This window comes from Pelophylax lessonae (genome assembly GCF_965119305.1).
Source record: "Pelophylax lessonae genome assembly, chromosome: 3".
Taxonomy (NCBI): Eukaryota; Metazoa; Chordata; class Amphibia; order Anura; family Ranidae; genus Pelophylax; species Pelophylax lessonae.
The window spans coordinates 518,503,984-518,517,456 of record NC_138770.1 but is presented as its reverse complement, the minus strand read 5'-3'; the positions used below and the strand labels follow the sequence as shown (position 1 = coordinate 518,517,456).

At 48.9% G+C, this 13,473-nt stretch overlaps 1 protein-coding gene and 1 pseudogene across 3 annotated transcripts in view; one reads left to right on the top strand and one right to left on the bottom strand.

Moving 5' to 3' along the window:
- RAB32 (RAB32, member RAS oncogene family) overlaps positions 1–13,473 on the bottom strand; it is a 168,529-nt gene that overhangs the window by 90,531 nt on the left and 64,525 nt on the right. Inside the window, exon 1 of one of the 2 annotated variants that reach the window (XM_082252537.1) lies at positions 2,349–2,785. The exons of the other annotated variant lie outside the window; for it this stretch is intronic. Coding sequence (XP_082108663.1) covers positions 2,349–2,592 — 244 coding nt within the window. The 5' untranslated portion in view covers positions 2,593–2,785. Of the gene's footprint in view, positions 1–2,348; positions 2,786–13,473 lie in introns of those variants that run through there. 2 annotated transcript variants of the gene reach the window in all.
- The window catches only part of LOC309550183, a 63,844-nt pseudogene continuing 58,114 nt past the window's right edge, over positions 7,744–13,473 (top strand). The window contains exons 1-2 of the transcript in view: positions 7,744–8,336; positions 10,951–11,947. The product of the transcript in view is annotated as an uncharacterized misc_RNA (transcript). The remainder of the gene's footprint in view (positions 8,337–10,950; positions 11,948–13,473) is intronic.

Genomic DNA, 13,473 nt, shown 5'->3' with positions numbered 1-13,473 from the left:
ATCAATGTATCTCTATGTAAAAACGGACGACAACGGATGATCATCAGTTAACATCCGTTTTCATCCGCTTCCTTCAATGTCCGTTTTTTTGAACGTATGAATGCCCTATTTTTCATCCGTCAAAAAAATGGACGAAAAACGGACGACAACTGATGAAAATCGGACGACAACCGGATGGAAAACTGATGGATGGAAAACTGATGGATGGAAAACTGATGGATGGAAAACTGATGGATGGAAAACTGATGGATGGAAAACTGATGGATGGAAAACTGATGGATGGAAAACTGATGGATGGAAAACTGATGGATGGAAAACTGAGAAAAAGATACATTTTGACGTGACTGAACTGATGAACTGAACGGACCGTATGTGTGAAAGGGGCCTTAAAGGGAGCTCGCTGTGCCTGTGTGGCAAGGTACCACCAACAGCCAATCATCTAACAAAAAAGCAGTAGCACTAGGGTTATCAAATGTCAATTGGGAAGGAATAGGGGGAAAAAGGAGCTGTGGGGCTTTTTGCAAAAGTTGTGCTTGCACTGCTTCTTGCATTTGGCAGCCCACTGAAACAAACTGCTGTCAAACACTAGAACGTGGGGGACTGCGTGTGTTTCAACGTGACTATATATTTTATACACACACACATTAGGGATCGACCGATTATCGGCAACACCGATATATCGGGAAAGTGCATATCGGCCTCAGATATATCGGAAACGGCCCCGAGGTTACTGATATTGCCGATATTTAGGGAAAGTGCTGTACCAGAGTGATGCCTGCAGCTAGAGGCATCACCCCGGTACCGGTGTCCGTAGCTGACAGTTGGCTGACTTGTAACGACAACCGATGCGACTGAGAAGCCGCTCGGCTGTCATAAGGAGGGGACACCCCCCCCCCCCCCCCACCATCCTACCTCTACCGCCGCCAAAGAGAAGACCCGGGTCTCCATGTAAAAAACCCGGAAGTGATGTCAAGACATAACTTCCGGGTACTCGGCGCCTAATAAAAAAAAAACTGACAGCATTCAAAACAGCCAAACTTGGCGTTTTGAATGCTTTTCAGGGGCCGAGGAGGGGTTTGGGGTCTTTTAGACACCCAGATCCCTCCACAAGAGTACATGCAGAAAAAAAAAATGTTTTTTACATGTCCGAAAATATCAGCAGCGATACCGATATCTGATGACCAAAATATCGGTATCGGCATTAAAAAAAAAAAAAAAAAAGGATATAGGTTGATCACTAATATATTATATATATACAGGCATACCCCGCTTTTAAGTACACAATGGGACCAGAGCATGTATGTAAAACGAAAATGTACTTAAAGTGAAGCAATACCTTTTTTCATTTCCTAGGCAAGCTGGCTGGCCACAAATAGGATATGTTGTAGTCCTGGGTCCCCTCACATTGCTCCCTAAGTTTGGTATCCCTGTCATTTATGGTTTGGGAGTAGTGCCATGTCAAGCTGACCACGATTTCCCATAGACGCCAATGTTAAAAACTGGGAGTAATGCCATGCCAAGCTGACCAGGCTGTGTCCGTACTCGCGAGTGTACGTAAAGTGAGTGTACTTAAAACGGGGTATGCCTGTATATACACACAAATATTTTATATAAATATTTTAATTTTTAAATAAAAAATATATGAAAAAAAATGTGTGTATGTATGTATGTATTTATTTGTTTGGGGGTTTGAAGTAATTTTCTACCAAACGATACAAAATTTTTCTCTTGTGAACAAATATGTCAGAAAGGGCCTGGTCTTAAGTGGGGTACACACTAGTAGAAAATCTGCGGAAAATTCCCATCCGAGGTAAAATCGTCCAATTTTCGCCTAGTGTGTACACAACTTTCAGAGGCCGATGCCGACATTTTCAACGAGAAAAAAAAAAAAAAAAACCGTAAAAACATACACCAACATTTTTATCGTCCGTCCCCAGACGACCGATTTTCATTTAATGTGTATGCAGTACGTCCGTGAAAAATCGGATACGAAAGAGGTTGCTGACATGCCGGAAGTCTGGGAACAAATGTGCCAAAAAAGAAAAATCGGACGAGAAATTTTGTGAACATTTATTTATGCACTGTCAACTAAAAACGGTTATGACCGCTGAGGCAAGAGAGAGAAAAAAACGGAGGATATTTCATCCGATTTCCATCAAGTGTGTACGGCCCTTTAAAGTGGTTAAGGTTGCCATACACTTTACAATCTGATTGTACAACCATCATCAAGGTAATGCCTGATTGGATATAAATGGAATGAAGGAGATTGTAGAGTGTATGGCCAGGTGTACAGAGCTAGCACCATATGAATATATAGGAAGTATTCCCTCCCAATCTCAGACACTTACCTGCGATGTCCCATAGCTGCAGTCTGACCAGAGTCTTGCCGTCCCAGTTGATGACTTTGAGGGCGAAGTCCACTCCTATGGTGGCCCTGTAGTGCTGGGAGAAGAGCTGGTGGACATACCGTTTGATGATGCTGGTCTTCCCCACCCCCAGCTCCCCGATTACCAGCACCTTGAACAGGTATTCCCTGCGCTCAGGGACCCCGGCAGATGCTCCCAGCTCCCCGCTGCCCGCCTCCCCTGCCATGAGGTGTCAGTGTTCTCCTACACAGCGGTGTGTGAGTGTATAGAGGAAGGCTCAGCGCTGTGCACACCGTCTACTGCCCGCTACCCCGCACCATGGACACTCCCCCGCACTCCCGGGCTGTGTACATCAATAACATGCCCACTATTATGGCAACACAAAGTTCCTCAACACTTTCCCTCAGACCTTCCTTCTACAAGCCCCTCCCAGCCAGTCACACAGCCAACCACCTGATAGCGAGTCACATGACAGGAAGCGGGGAGGAAGGAGGCGGGCTCTTCTGTAACTCTGCATCCCTGCTTCTCTCTAGACTTGCAGGCTCTATGGTTCAGCCTCGCTTGTGTCTCTGGGGATGTCAGCTGTCACATTTTTGAAGCCATGCCCTTTATTATCATCAAAAACCACATTTACTGCACCCCAGGGGAAGCTGCTGCTTTGCTTGTCTTTCAGAAACTGTATCGGCTGTAAATGGCAATCATAGCTGTCCCTAGTGTTGGCTGAAATGTAAATAAACACAGAGATACTCTTTCAATCTGTGACTGTGAGAGAATTTAAAGCAGAAGTCCAGCCTAATACCTTAAAGCGGAGTTCCACCCAAAAGTGGAACTTCCACTTTAAATAGTCCTAACCCCCTGACATGCCACATTTGGCATGTCATTTTTTTTGAGGGGGGGGGGGAGCGGGTACCTAGTTTTGACAGGTAGCCGCTCCCACTTCCGCTCGAAGCGCCGCCGCGCCCTGAGCGGAAGTTCTCCTCTCTCCCTCCCTCCCTGCAATCTTCTGGGACATGTCAGAGGTCCCAGAAGATTGCCGGCCAATCACGACACATAGCGCAACTCGCGCATGCGCAGTGCGTACCCGGCTGTGAAGCCGCAAACTGTCACAGCCAAGTGCCCACATCAGTGATGCCGGCGCCGCAGAGCAAAGAGGGAGAAGACGGCACATTGCTGGACCGTGGGACAGGTGAGTGTGCGGTTAGGCTGGAACTCTGCTTTAAGGCCCCTTTCACACAGGTGGACCGTTCAGATTCGCCTGTCAGTTTTTTTGGCGGATCTAAACGGTCACCCCATGCATTTCTATGGGGCATCGGATGTCAGCGGAGACATGTCTGCTGACATCCGATCCGTCAAATCTAGACGGATAGAAACCCTATTTTCCATCCGTCCAGCGGTGTGGATCGGATGAGAATGGACAGATGGTCCATTCCCATCCAATTCCCCCATAGAGATGCATGGGGACCTGACAGCTCTGTCTCCACACACAGCGTGGAGACACAGCTGTCATCCTCCTGCTCAGCGGGGGATCGGCGGGTCGATCCCCCGCTGAGATAAACTGAGTCCGCCGACGGACTCCCTAGTGTGAAAGGGGCCTATAGGGTAACTCCACTTCCGCGGGGAAAAAAAATAGCAAATAAAGAAAATCAATATAGCGTATACAATTGGGACACAAATCATATTATCATTGAATGTTATTAAAAATGACCTTTCCTTTTCAATCTGCAGCCACTGTAATTTTCTAAAAATGCAATACAATATGGCTACCTGGAGGTGTTCTGTACACAGAATGTGTACTGACCACACCCCCAGAAACATCATGTCCTGCTTGTGTGATTGGCTCACCAATTTTCCCAGAAGTCTGCCTAAGATACAAGTCAGATTTCTGGCATCCCGTGCAACAAAAATGTCAATTTTGGTGAAATACTTCCAATAGGAACACATCTAAAGGGATGCAGGCCCAGCAGCTTTCCTCATTAGAGCCCTGCAGGTGCCACAGCTGATAGATAATTATGAAACCACTTACATTAGACCCACTCAGCACAGAGGAACAAACAATGATTTCTTCAGAATAACAAAAGGATGGAATCTGCAACAAAGTTTGTTAAAATCCTTGTAATGTAATTAGAACTCCCAGATGGGAATGTTTTTTTCTCAACAAAAGTGGAGTTACACTTTAACCACTTCAGCCCCCAAAGGTTTTGCCCCCTTAATGAGCATGCCATTTTTTGTGATTCGGCACTGCGTTGCTTTAACTGAAAATTGCGCAGTCGTACGACGCTGTACCCCAATTAAATTAAAGTCCTTTTTTTCTCACAAATAGAGCTTTCATTTGGTGGTATTTATTCACCTGTGCAATTTTTATTTATTGCGCTATAAACAAAAAAAGAGCAACAATTCTGAAAGAAAAACAATATTTTTCACTTTCTGCTACATAACATTCCTAATTAAAAAAAAAAATCTTTTTTTTTTTTTTATTATTTTAGACCAATTTGTATTCTGCTACATATTTTTGGTAAAAAAAAATCCCAATAAGTGTATTTTGATTGGTTTGCGCAAAAGTTATCGCGTCTACAAACTAGGGTAAAGATCTAAGTAATTTTTATTTATTTATTTTTTAATAGTGACCAGCATACATGCCCCCAATGCAGTGACCAGCATACATGCCCCCAATGCAGAGGACAGCGTGCGTGCCCCCTTCAATGCAGTGACCAGCATACATGCCCCCAATGTAGTGACCAGCATACATGCCCCCAATGCAGAGATCAGCGTGCGTGCCCCCCAATGTAGTGACCAGCATACATGTCCCCAATGCAGAGATCAGCGTGCGTGCCCCCAATGCAGTGACCAGCATACATGCCCCCAATGCAGAGAACAGCGTGCGTGCCCCCTTCAATGCAGTGACCAGCATACATGCCCCCAATGTAGTGACCAGCATACATGCCCCCAATGCAGAGATCAGCGTGCGTGCCCCCCAATGTAGTGACCAGCATACATGTCCCCAATGCAGAGATCAGCGTGCGTGCCCCCAATGCAGTGACCAGCATACATGTCCCCAATGCAGAGATCAGCGTGCGTGCCCCCAATGCAGTGACCAGCATACATGCCCCCAATGCAGAGATCAGCGTGCGTGCCCCCAATGCAGTAACCAGCATACATGCCCCCAATGTAGTGACCAGCATACATGCCCCCAATGCAGAGATCAGCGTGCGTGCCCCCCAATGTAGTGACCAGCATACATGTCCCCAATGCAGAGATTAGCGTGCGTGCCTCCAATGCAGTAACCAGCATACATGCCCCCAATGTAGTGACCAGCATACATGCCCCCAATGCAGAGATCAGCGTGCGTGCCCCCCAATGTAGTGACCAGCATACATGTCCCCAATGCAGAGATCAGCTTGCGTGCCCCCAATGTAGTGACCAGCATATATGCCTCCAATGCAGAGATCAGTGTGCGTGCCCCCTTACTTACCTGGAGCAGCAGCGGCGGCGGGCGGCTTCTCCTCAGTCCCGGTGACCGGCGGCACGTCTCCTCCTGTCCTTCTGCTCCCGCCTCCTCCTCAGCCAATGGCATGGGGTTTGCCTTGCGGCAAATCAGGAAGCGCGTATCGGACTCGCTTCCTTATTGGCCAGGGGGAGGATCGGTGTGACAATAGCAAATTTTCATTGGTTATTGTCACACAATGGGTGGGCTCGGGAGGCACTGCTCTGCGCCCCGGGTCCACACTTTGCATCGCCCTATTAGAGCCTCTGGCTCTAATCAGGTGATGCCAAAAAAAAAAAAATCCCCATTGAACTCCATGGGTCCGGCGCCCCTGAATGCAGATTAGGGGCCCGGACGCATGGAGGGGGGGAGGCGGCGCCCCTGCGCCCTCAGTACACCGGCCGCCACTGTCTGACACTCTGGGTAGCTCAAAAGTCCTGCATACAGCTCCCTCCAGTTCTTCCTGACTGAGGTAGCTCCTGTTACTGCTTGTGCTGCTGTAACTCTCAACTCTCAACACCGTACACTACACACTGTACACTTTAACACTTCAGGGCCCAACAGCTGGCGCCCCCTTTGCTTTTCAGGGTCCTCTCACTAGGCACCCCCTCTACACTTCAGGGTCCTCACACTAGGCACCCCCTCTACACTTCAGGGTCCTCTCACTAGGCACACCCCTCTACACTTCAGGGTCCACACTCTGGCACCCTCTTTGCTTCTCTTCAAGGTCAACACTGGCACACCCTTTACTTTTACTCCTACACTGGCTAGCTAGCTCCTGGATCCCCGCGACTTTCACTGGAGTGGTCCCCTCTCTCTCTAGGCAGACCCCCAAGGGGCAGTTTGAAGTACTCACGAACTGGGAATGCTTTCCTGAAACTGGACCCTTCTCAACTCCGCTGGTGCTCGGCACACCGGATCCTCTCTGCAGCTCAGCTCAGCCCTTTGTCCCCTCAGGCAAGCCGCCCAGGACACCCGATCCTGCTGACAGGAGGAGAGACAGCCGTACTCTCCCTCCTGTGACTCTGCTTCCCGCCAAAGACGTTGCACCATGCGTTCCCCTCAAACCTATACCCACTCCCAGAATTCTGCGTTGCAGATTCTGCCTTTCTGAGGTAGATACAGGTCTGAGTGCACCATTGGCTGGGTTTCCTCTACTGCCCAATGAGAACCCTCTCATGGAGCACAGTGGGGAGACTCCCCAGTCTCAACAGCTACACCTGGGAGACATGACAGCACAGCTGAAAATCAGGGCCCACTATATTTTACCTAGCACCTACTTTATAGGGTGCTACAGTTGGATCAAAGTTGCAGAAGTCGCACTCTAAATCGCAATCATGGAAATATAGACTAAAGCCCTGTTTCCACTTGTGCGACTTGTCATGCGACTTTGGACACACAAAGTGGCATGACAAGTCACAGTCCATTGATTTCAATGGCACCTGTTCCCATCTATGCGACTTTGAAAATCAGTGACTTTGAAAAGGTACCTGCACTAGTTTGATGCAACTTTTGATGTGAATTTGATCCAGAGAGTGTAAAGTTGGATCAAAGCTGCACTCAACGTCGCACTCCAAAGTCACACTCTAGCCTAGTGGCTACGTTTCCACTAGTGCGACTCTTAAGTTGTGCGACTTTGATTGCAGCTTTAATCCAACATTACACTTTATGGTTCAAAGTCGCATCTAAGTCGTGCAGGCAAAGTAGCTGATTTTTAAAGTCGCATAAATGGGAATGGGTGCCATTGAAATCAATGGGTTGTGACTTTTCATGCGACTGTGTCTAAAGTCGCATGACAATTTGCACTAGTGGAAACAAAGCCTAAAATTCATGTAATGTGCAATATAAATCGATCTGTATCCTTCTAAACTTTCAAAAATGTTCCTTTGTACTGTAATGTTCTCTCTCTCCCTCCCTCCCTCCCTCCCTCTCTCTCTCTCCCTCTCTCCCCCCTCTCTCTATCTCCCCCTCTCCTTCTCCCTCTCCCTTTCTCTCCCTCTCTCCTTCTCCATCTCCCTTTCTCTCTCTCTCCCTCTCCCTCTCCTTCTCTCCCCCTCTCTCTCTCCTTGTCTCTTTCTCCCTCTCTCTTTCTCTCTCTCTCCCTCTCTTTCCCCCCTCTCCCCCCCTCTCTCTCTTTCTCTCCCTCTCTCTCTTAACCTCTCTCTCTCCCCCTCTCTCTCCCTCTCTCTCTCCCTTTCTCTCTCTCTATCTCCCCTCTCTTTCTCTCTCTCATTGTCTCTTTCTCCCTCTCTCTCTCTTTCTCTCCCTCTCCTTCTCTCTCTCTCCCTCTCTCTCTCCCACTCCCCCTCTCTCTCTCTCTCTCCTTGTCTCTTTTTCCCTCTCTCTCTCCCTTTCTCTCTCTCTCTCTCTCCCTCTCTCCCTCTCGCCCTCTCCCTCTCTTTCCCTCCCCCTCTCTCTCCCCCCTCTCTCTCTCTTTCTCTCCCTCTCTCTCTTAACCTTCCTAGCGGTATTCCTGAGTGTGACTCGGGGTAAGATTTTAGAGCCAAAAGCGGTAACCCCGAGTCACACTCGGGGTAGCGCTAGGAAGATCGCTGGATCCTGGTGGAGGTTTTACTTACCTTTTCTCCGGGATCCAGCGATGTATCTCGGCGGTGTGCGGCGGCGGATCTTCCTCTTGTTCGTCTGTCAGCCCCGGCTTCCGTCTCCGGCGACGTGATGTCCGCCGGGGGGTGGAACCGGCGGCAAATTCAAAAAGTATAACACCAAACACACTGATACACTGTAATCCTATTGGATTACATTCCCAAAATATAATAAAGTGACCTTTGATTGCCCCCCAGTGCTTTCTCCATTGCACTTCCTGCATTATTCCCATACACTGTATCTGGATCATTGCAGAGCGACCATGGCCTCAAGCAAGCGCGCCGCAACATCAAAAGCGGTGTATGACCTGCTGGGCGATAGCGACAGCGATCCCGAATCGCACGCAGAGCGGAGTGACAGCGATTCATGGGGAAGCTCATCATCCGACGCTGAAAGTGAGTTTAGTGATGATGATGTGCCGAGCGATGTGCGTACTTGGTGTGTGATCGATCATCCAGGAGCAGGATGTGGGAACCCGTTACCAGTGCGGATATCTGGAGATTCCTGGGCCTTATTATTCTGCAGGGAGTGGTGGGGAAACCCCTGCAGAAGCGGTATTGGACCACAAACAAATTATTGGCCACACCTTTTTTTGGAACCATTATGTCGGAGTACAAATTTTCCCTTATTATGCGATATTTGCACTTTGCCAACAATGAGGATTTTGATGAGACGTCTCATCCGGCTCCGAAGCTGAAAAAAATCTGGGACATTTACCAATTAATTTAAAAAAATTTCCAGCGGTCCTATGTCCCAGAAAGAGACATTTGCATAGACGAAAGTCTTATGGCATATAAAGGGAGACTTAGCTGGATCCAATATATTGCGTCCAAGCGAGCACGCTTTGGAATCAAATTTTTTATGCTGTGTGAATCCAGCTCTGGCTATATTTGGAACTCGGTCCTATATACCGGAAGAGGAACCAAGTTCAACCCAAGGTTCAGCAGCTATGGGATGGCAACTGCTTCTGTTCTGACGCTGATTGAGCCTCTGCTGGATCAGGGGTATTGTGTCACCACAGACAATTTTTACACCTCCCCAGAACTGTTTGAGTTCCTCCTACAGCAAAAGACGGATGCGTATGGGACCGTCAGAGCAAACCGGCGTGACATGCCCCCCAGCTTTGCCAACAAAAAACTCAAGCCCGGAGAGTTAGTTGCCTGGCAGAAAGGCAAAATGTTGGCACTTAGATGGCGCGACAAAAAAGATGTCTGCCTGATGAGCACCATCCATAACACCGCCACTGTCATGGTCCATACAAAAGGGGGAAAAGATGTGCTGAAACTGCAACTGGCCCTGGATTATAATAACACCATGGGAGGTGTGGACAGAGCTGACCAGGCCATGACTTTCTATCCAGCAATGCGGAAACAGCAGAAAAAATACTATAAAAAAATTTTCAGACACCTCCTGGAGCAATGTTAATGGAATGCCTTCATTCTGCTAAAAAAGAAAAGTGACCGGCCTGTGAACCATGCGGACTTTGTGTGGAAAATTGCGGAGCTGATTTTTCTCAGGCACCAGACACCAACTGTAAGTCGATCCGGACGCCGTGCTGCTGGTGTTGTGAACCCCGAACGACTGACCGGTCGTCATTTTATGGACCTCATTCCGCCGACGGAGAAGAAGGCTGCACCCACAAGGATGTGTGTGGTGTGCTGTTCCAAGCACGACAACACCGGGCGGAAAATAAGAAAGGAAACACGGTACTACTGTCCAGACTGTGATGTTGGACTTTGCGCTGTACCCTGTTTCAAAATTTTCCACACCCGGGACGTTTATTGAAGCAGTATGAAGAGTAATATTGCATCCTTTTTGGGAAAAAAAAAAATATATTGCATCCTTGTTTGACAAAAAAAAAAATGTCAGTGTTTTTGATTACATGATTTACTATAATTTATTGAATAAAAAGTGTTATTTTTTGGAAAAAAAAAGTGTTATTATTATATTATTATTTTATAGTTATTTATTAAATTATAATTTAGGATTTTGTGTTTCAAACTTTATCATACTCGGGATGTTATAAAGAAGAACACACGGTAAAAAGAAATCATTAGTAAATAGTTGGTTTGGGCTGCTCATTCTCCAGAAATGCAAGCAAAATAATGGTACCGCTTTCAGCACCTAAAATCCGAAAGAATCATACCGCCAGGGAGGTTAACCTCTCTCTCTCCCTCTCTCTCTCCCTCTCTCTCTCCCTTTCTCTTTCTCTCTCTCCCTCCCCTCTCTTTCTCTCTCTCATTGTCTCTTTCTCCCTCTCTCTCTCTTTCTCTCCCGCTCCTTCTCTCTCTCTCCCTCTCTCCCCCTCTCCCCCCCCCTCTCTCTCTCCCTCTCCTTCCATCTCTCTCTCCCTCTCCCTCTCTCTCCCTCTCTGCCTCTCTCACCTCTATCTCCCCCTCTCTCCTATCTTTCCCTTCTCTCTGTCCCTCTCTCTCTTAACCTCCCTCTTGCCCCCTCTCTCTCCCCCCCCCCATCTCTCTCCCTCCCACTCTCCCCCTCTCTCTCTCCCTCTCCTTCTCCCTCTCTCCCCTTCTCTCTCCCTCTTCCTCCCCCACTCTCTCTCTCTCTCTCCCTCTCTCGTTGTCCCTCTCTCCCTCCCCTTTCTCTCTCTCTCTCTCTTTCTCTCTCTCTCCCTCTCCCTCTCCTTCCCCCTCTCCCTCTCTCTCTCCCTCACTCCCCTTATCTCTCTTTCTCCCTCTCTACCTCCCTCTCTCCCTCTCTGCCTCTCTCTCATCCCCCCACTCTCTCTCTTTCCCTCTCTCTCTCAACCTCTCTCCCTCTCCCCCTCTCTCCCCCTCTTTACCCCTCTCTCTCCCCCTCTCTCTCCCTCCCCTCTCTCTCCCCCCTCTCTCTCTCCCTCTCCCCCTCTCTCTTCCTCTCTCTCTCTCTCCCTCTCCCCCTTTCTTGCCCTCTCTCCCTCTCTCTCTCCTCTCTCCTTCTCTCTGCCTCTATCTCTCCCGCTCTCTCTCTCTCTCAACCTCTCTTTCTCCCTTCCCCCCTCTCTCTCTCCCCTCTCTCTCTCCCCTCTCTCTCTCTCTCCGTCCCTCTCTCTCTTAACCTCTATCTCTCCCCTCTCTCTCCCTCTCTCTCCCCCTCCCTTCTCTCTCCTTCTCTCCCTCTCTCTCTCTCTCTCTCTCTCTCTCCCTCTCTCTTCCCTTGTCTCTTTCTCCCTCTCCCTCTCTCACTCCCTCTCCCCCCTCTCTCTCTCTCCCTCCCTCTCTCTCGCTTTCTCTTTCTTGCCCTCTCTCTCTCCCTCCCTCTCCCCTCTCTCCTCTCTTCCACTCTCTCCCTCTCTCTCACCCTCTCTCTCACCCTCTCTCCCCCTCTCTCTCAACCTTTCTTTCTCCCTCCCCCCCTCTCTCTCTCTGTACCTCTCTCTCTTAAACTCTTCCTCTCCCCCTCTCTCTCTCCTTCTCTCTCTCTCTCTCTCTCTCTCCCTCTCTCTCTACCTCCCCTCTCTCCCCCTCTCCCTCCCTCTCCCCCCTTTCTCTCTCTCGTTGTCTCTTTATCCCTCTCTCTCTTTCTCTCTCTCTCTCCCTCTCTCTCCCCCTCTCTCTCTACCCCATCTCTCCCCCCTCTCTTCCCCTCCCCCTTTCTCTCTCCCTCTCCTCCCCTCTCTCTCTTTCTTTCTCTTTCTCTCCCTCTCTCTCCATCTCCCCTTCTCTTTCCCTCTCTCTATCCCTCTGCCCGCTCTCTCCCTCTCTGCCCCTCTCTCTCGTCCTCTCTCTCTCCCTCAACCTTCCTCCCTCCCTCCCCCCCCTCTCTCTCTCTCTCTCTCTCTCTCTATCCCTCCCTCTCTCTCCCTCTCCCTTCCTGTCTCTCTCTCCCTCATCCTCTCTCTCTTTCTCTCTCTCTATCCCTCCCTCCCTCTCTCTCCCTGTCTCTCTCTTCCTCTATCTCCCCCCTCTCCCTCTCTGTCCCCCTCTCTCCCTCTCTCTCCCAGCCTCTCCCTTCTCCCCATCTCTCTCTTTCTCTCCCTCTCCCCCTCTCTCTCTCCCTCTGACCCCCCTCTCTCTCCCTCTCTCTCTGTCCCTCTCTGTCTCTCAACTTCTCTCTCCCTCTCTCTCTCTCTCTCTCTCTCTCTCTCTCTCAACCTCTCTCTCTCCTCTCGTCTCTCTCCCTCAAACGTCTTCCCTCTCTCTCCCCCCCCCTCTCTTTCTCTCTCCCCCTCTCCCTCTATTCCCTATATCTCTCTCCCACTCCCTCTCTCCCCCTTTTCTCTCTCTCCTTCTCTCTCTCTCTGTCCGCTGCTGCATCACAATGTGGTTTGGCATGCTCAAAAAACGCACACTATATGTGTGGGGGTGCCATCAACAATTAACAGGTAAAAGGCAGTGCACTTCTGTGCATCCTGGGAAAGCATGGAATTTTGCATGTGTTCCTAATACGCAAAGATGTGAACCTATGGTAAGGCCTTCTTTTCTTGTGCATAAGGCAGCCCATTGAAATGCATAGGCTGGCGTTCATGCAACATGCGGGAACGCACGGAAATGCTGTGGGTAAAAACAAACCTGTAAGGCTTAATTCAGACGTGTGGTTAGGGGGTGGCAAGAATGCCTTGTTGACTCGTGTTTTTGCCGCCCACCAATCGCGCCCCCCCCTTAAGCTGCAATAAGCAGCAGATGGGGGGGAGGGTATACTAGCCACTAGCCACGGGCTGGAGGCTTTGTAAAGTTTACCTCAAATGTAGGAATCAGTAGGCAGCAAGCCCACTGAACACTACATGTTCCAGTACATGGAGAAGTGCTGCAAAAGCCTCATAACCACCCACACATTGCAGGCTATTGCGGCGCATTTGTCAGCAAAAATGGGGTTAAAACAGGCAGTATGGACTATGGAGGCATCTCATCGCTTCTTCACCGCCTGTCAGTAGCCTCTGGAGTGCAATCCTAAGGGAACCAAACTTAAAGTGATTTTAAATTATCACATTTTAAAACAACCCATTCAGTTTAAAATAGAAATGAAAGGCAAAACATAATTTATTAAAAAAAAATTATAAATACCTTTTTTTCCCTTTGTTAT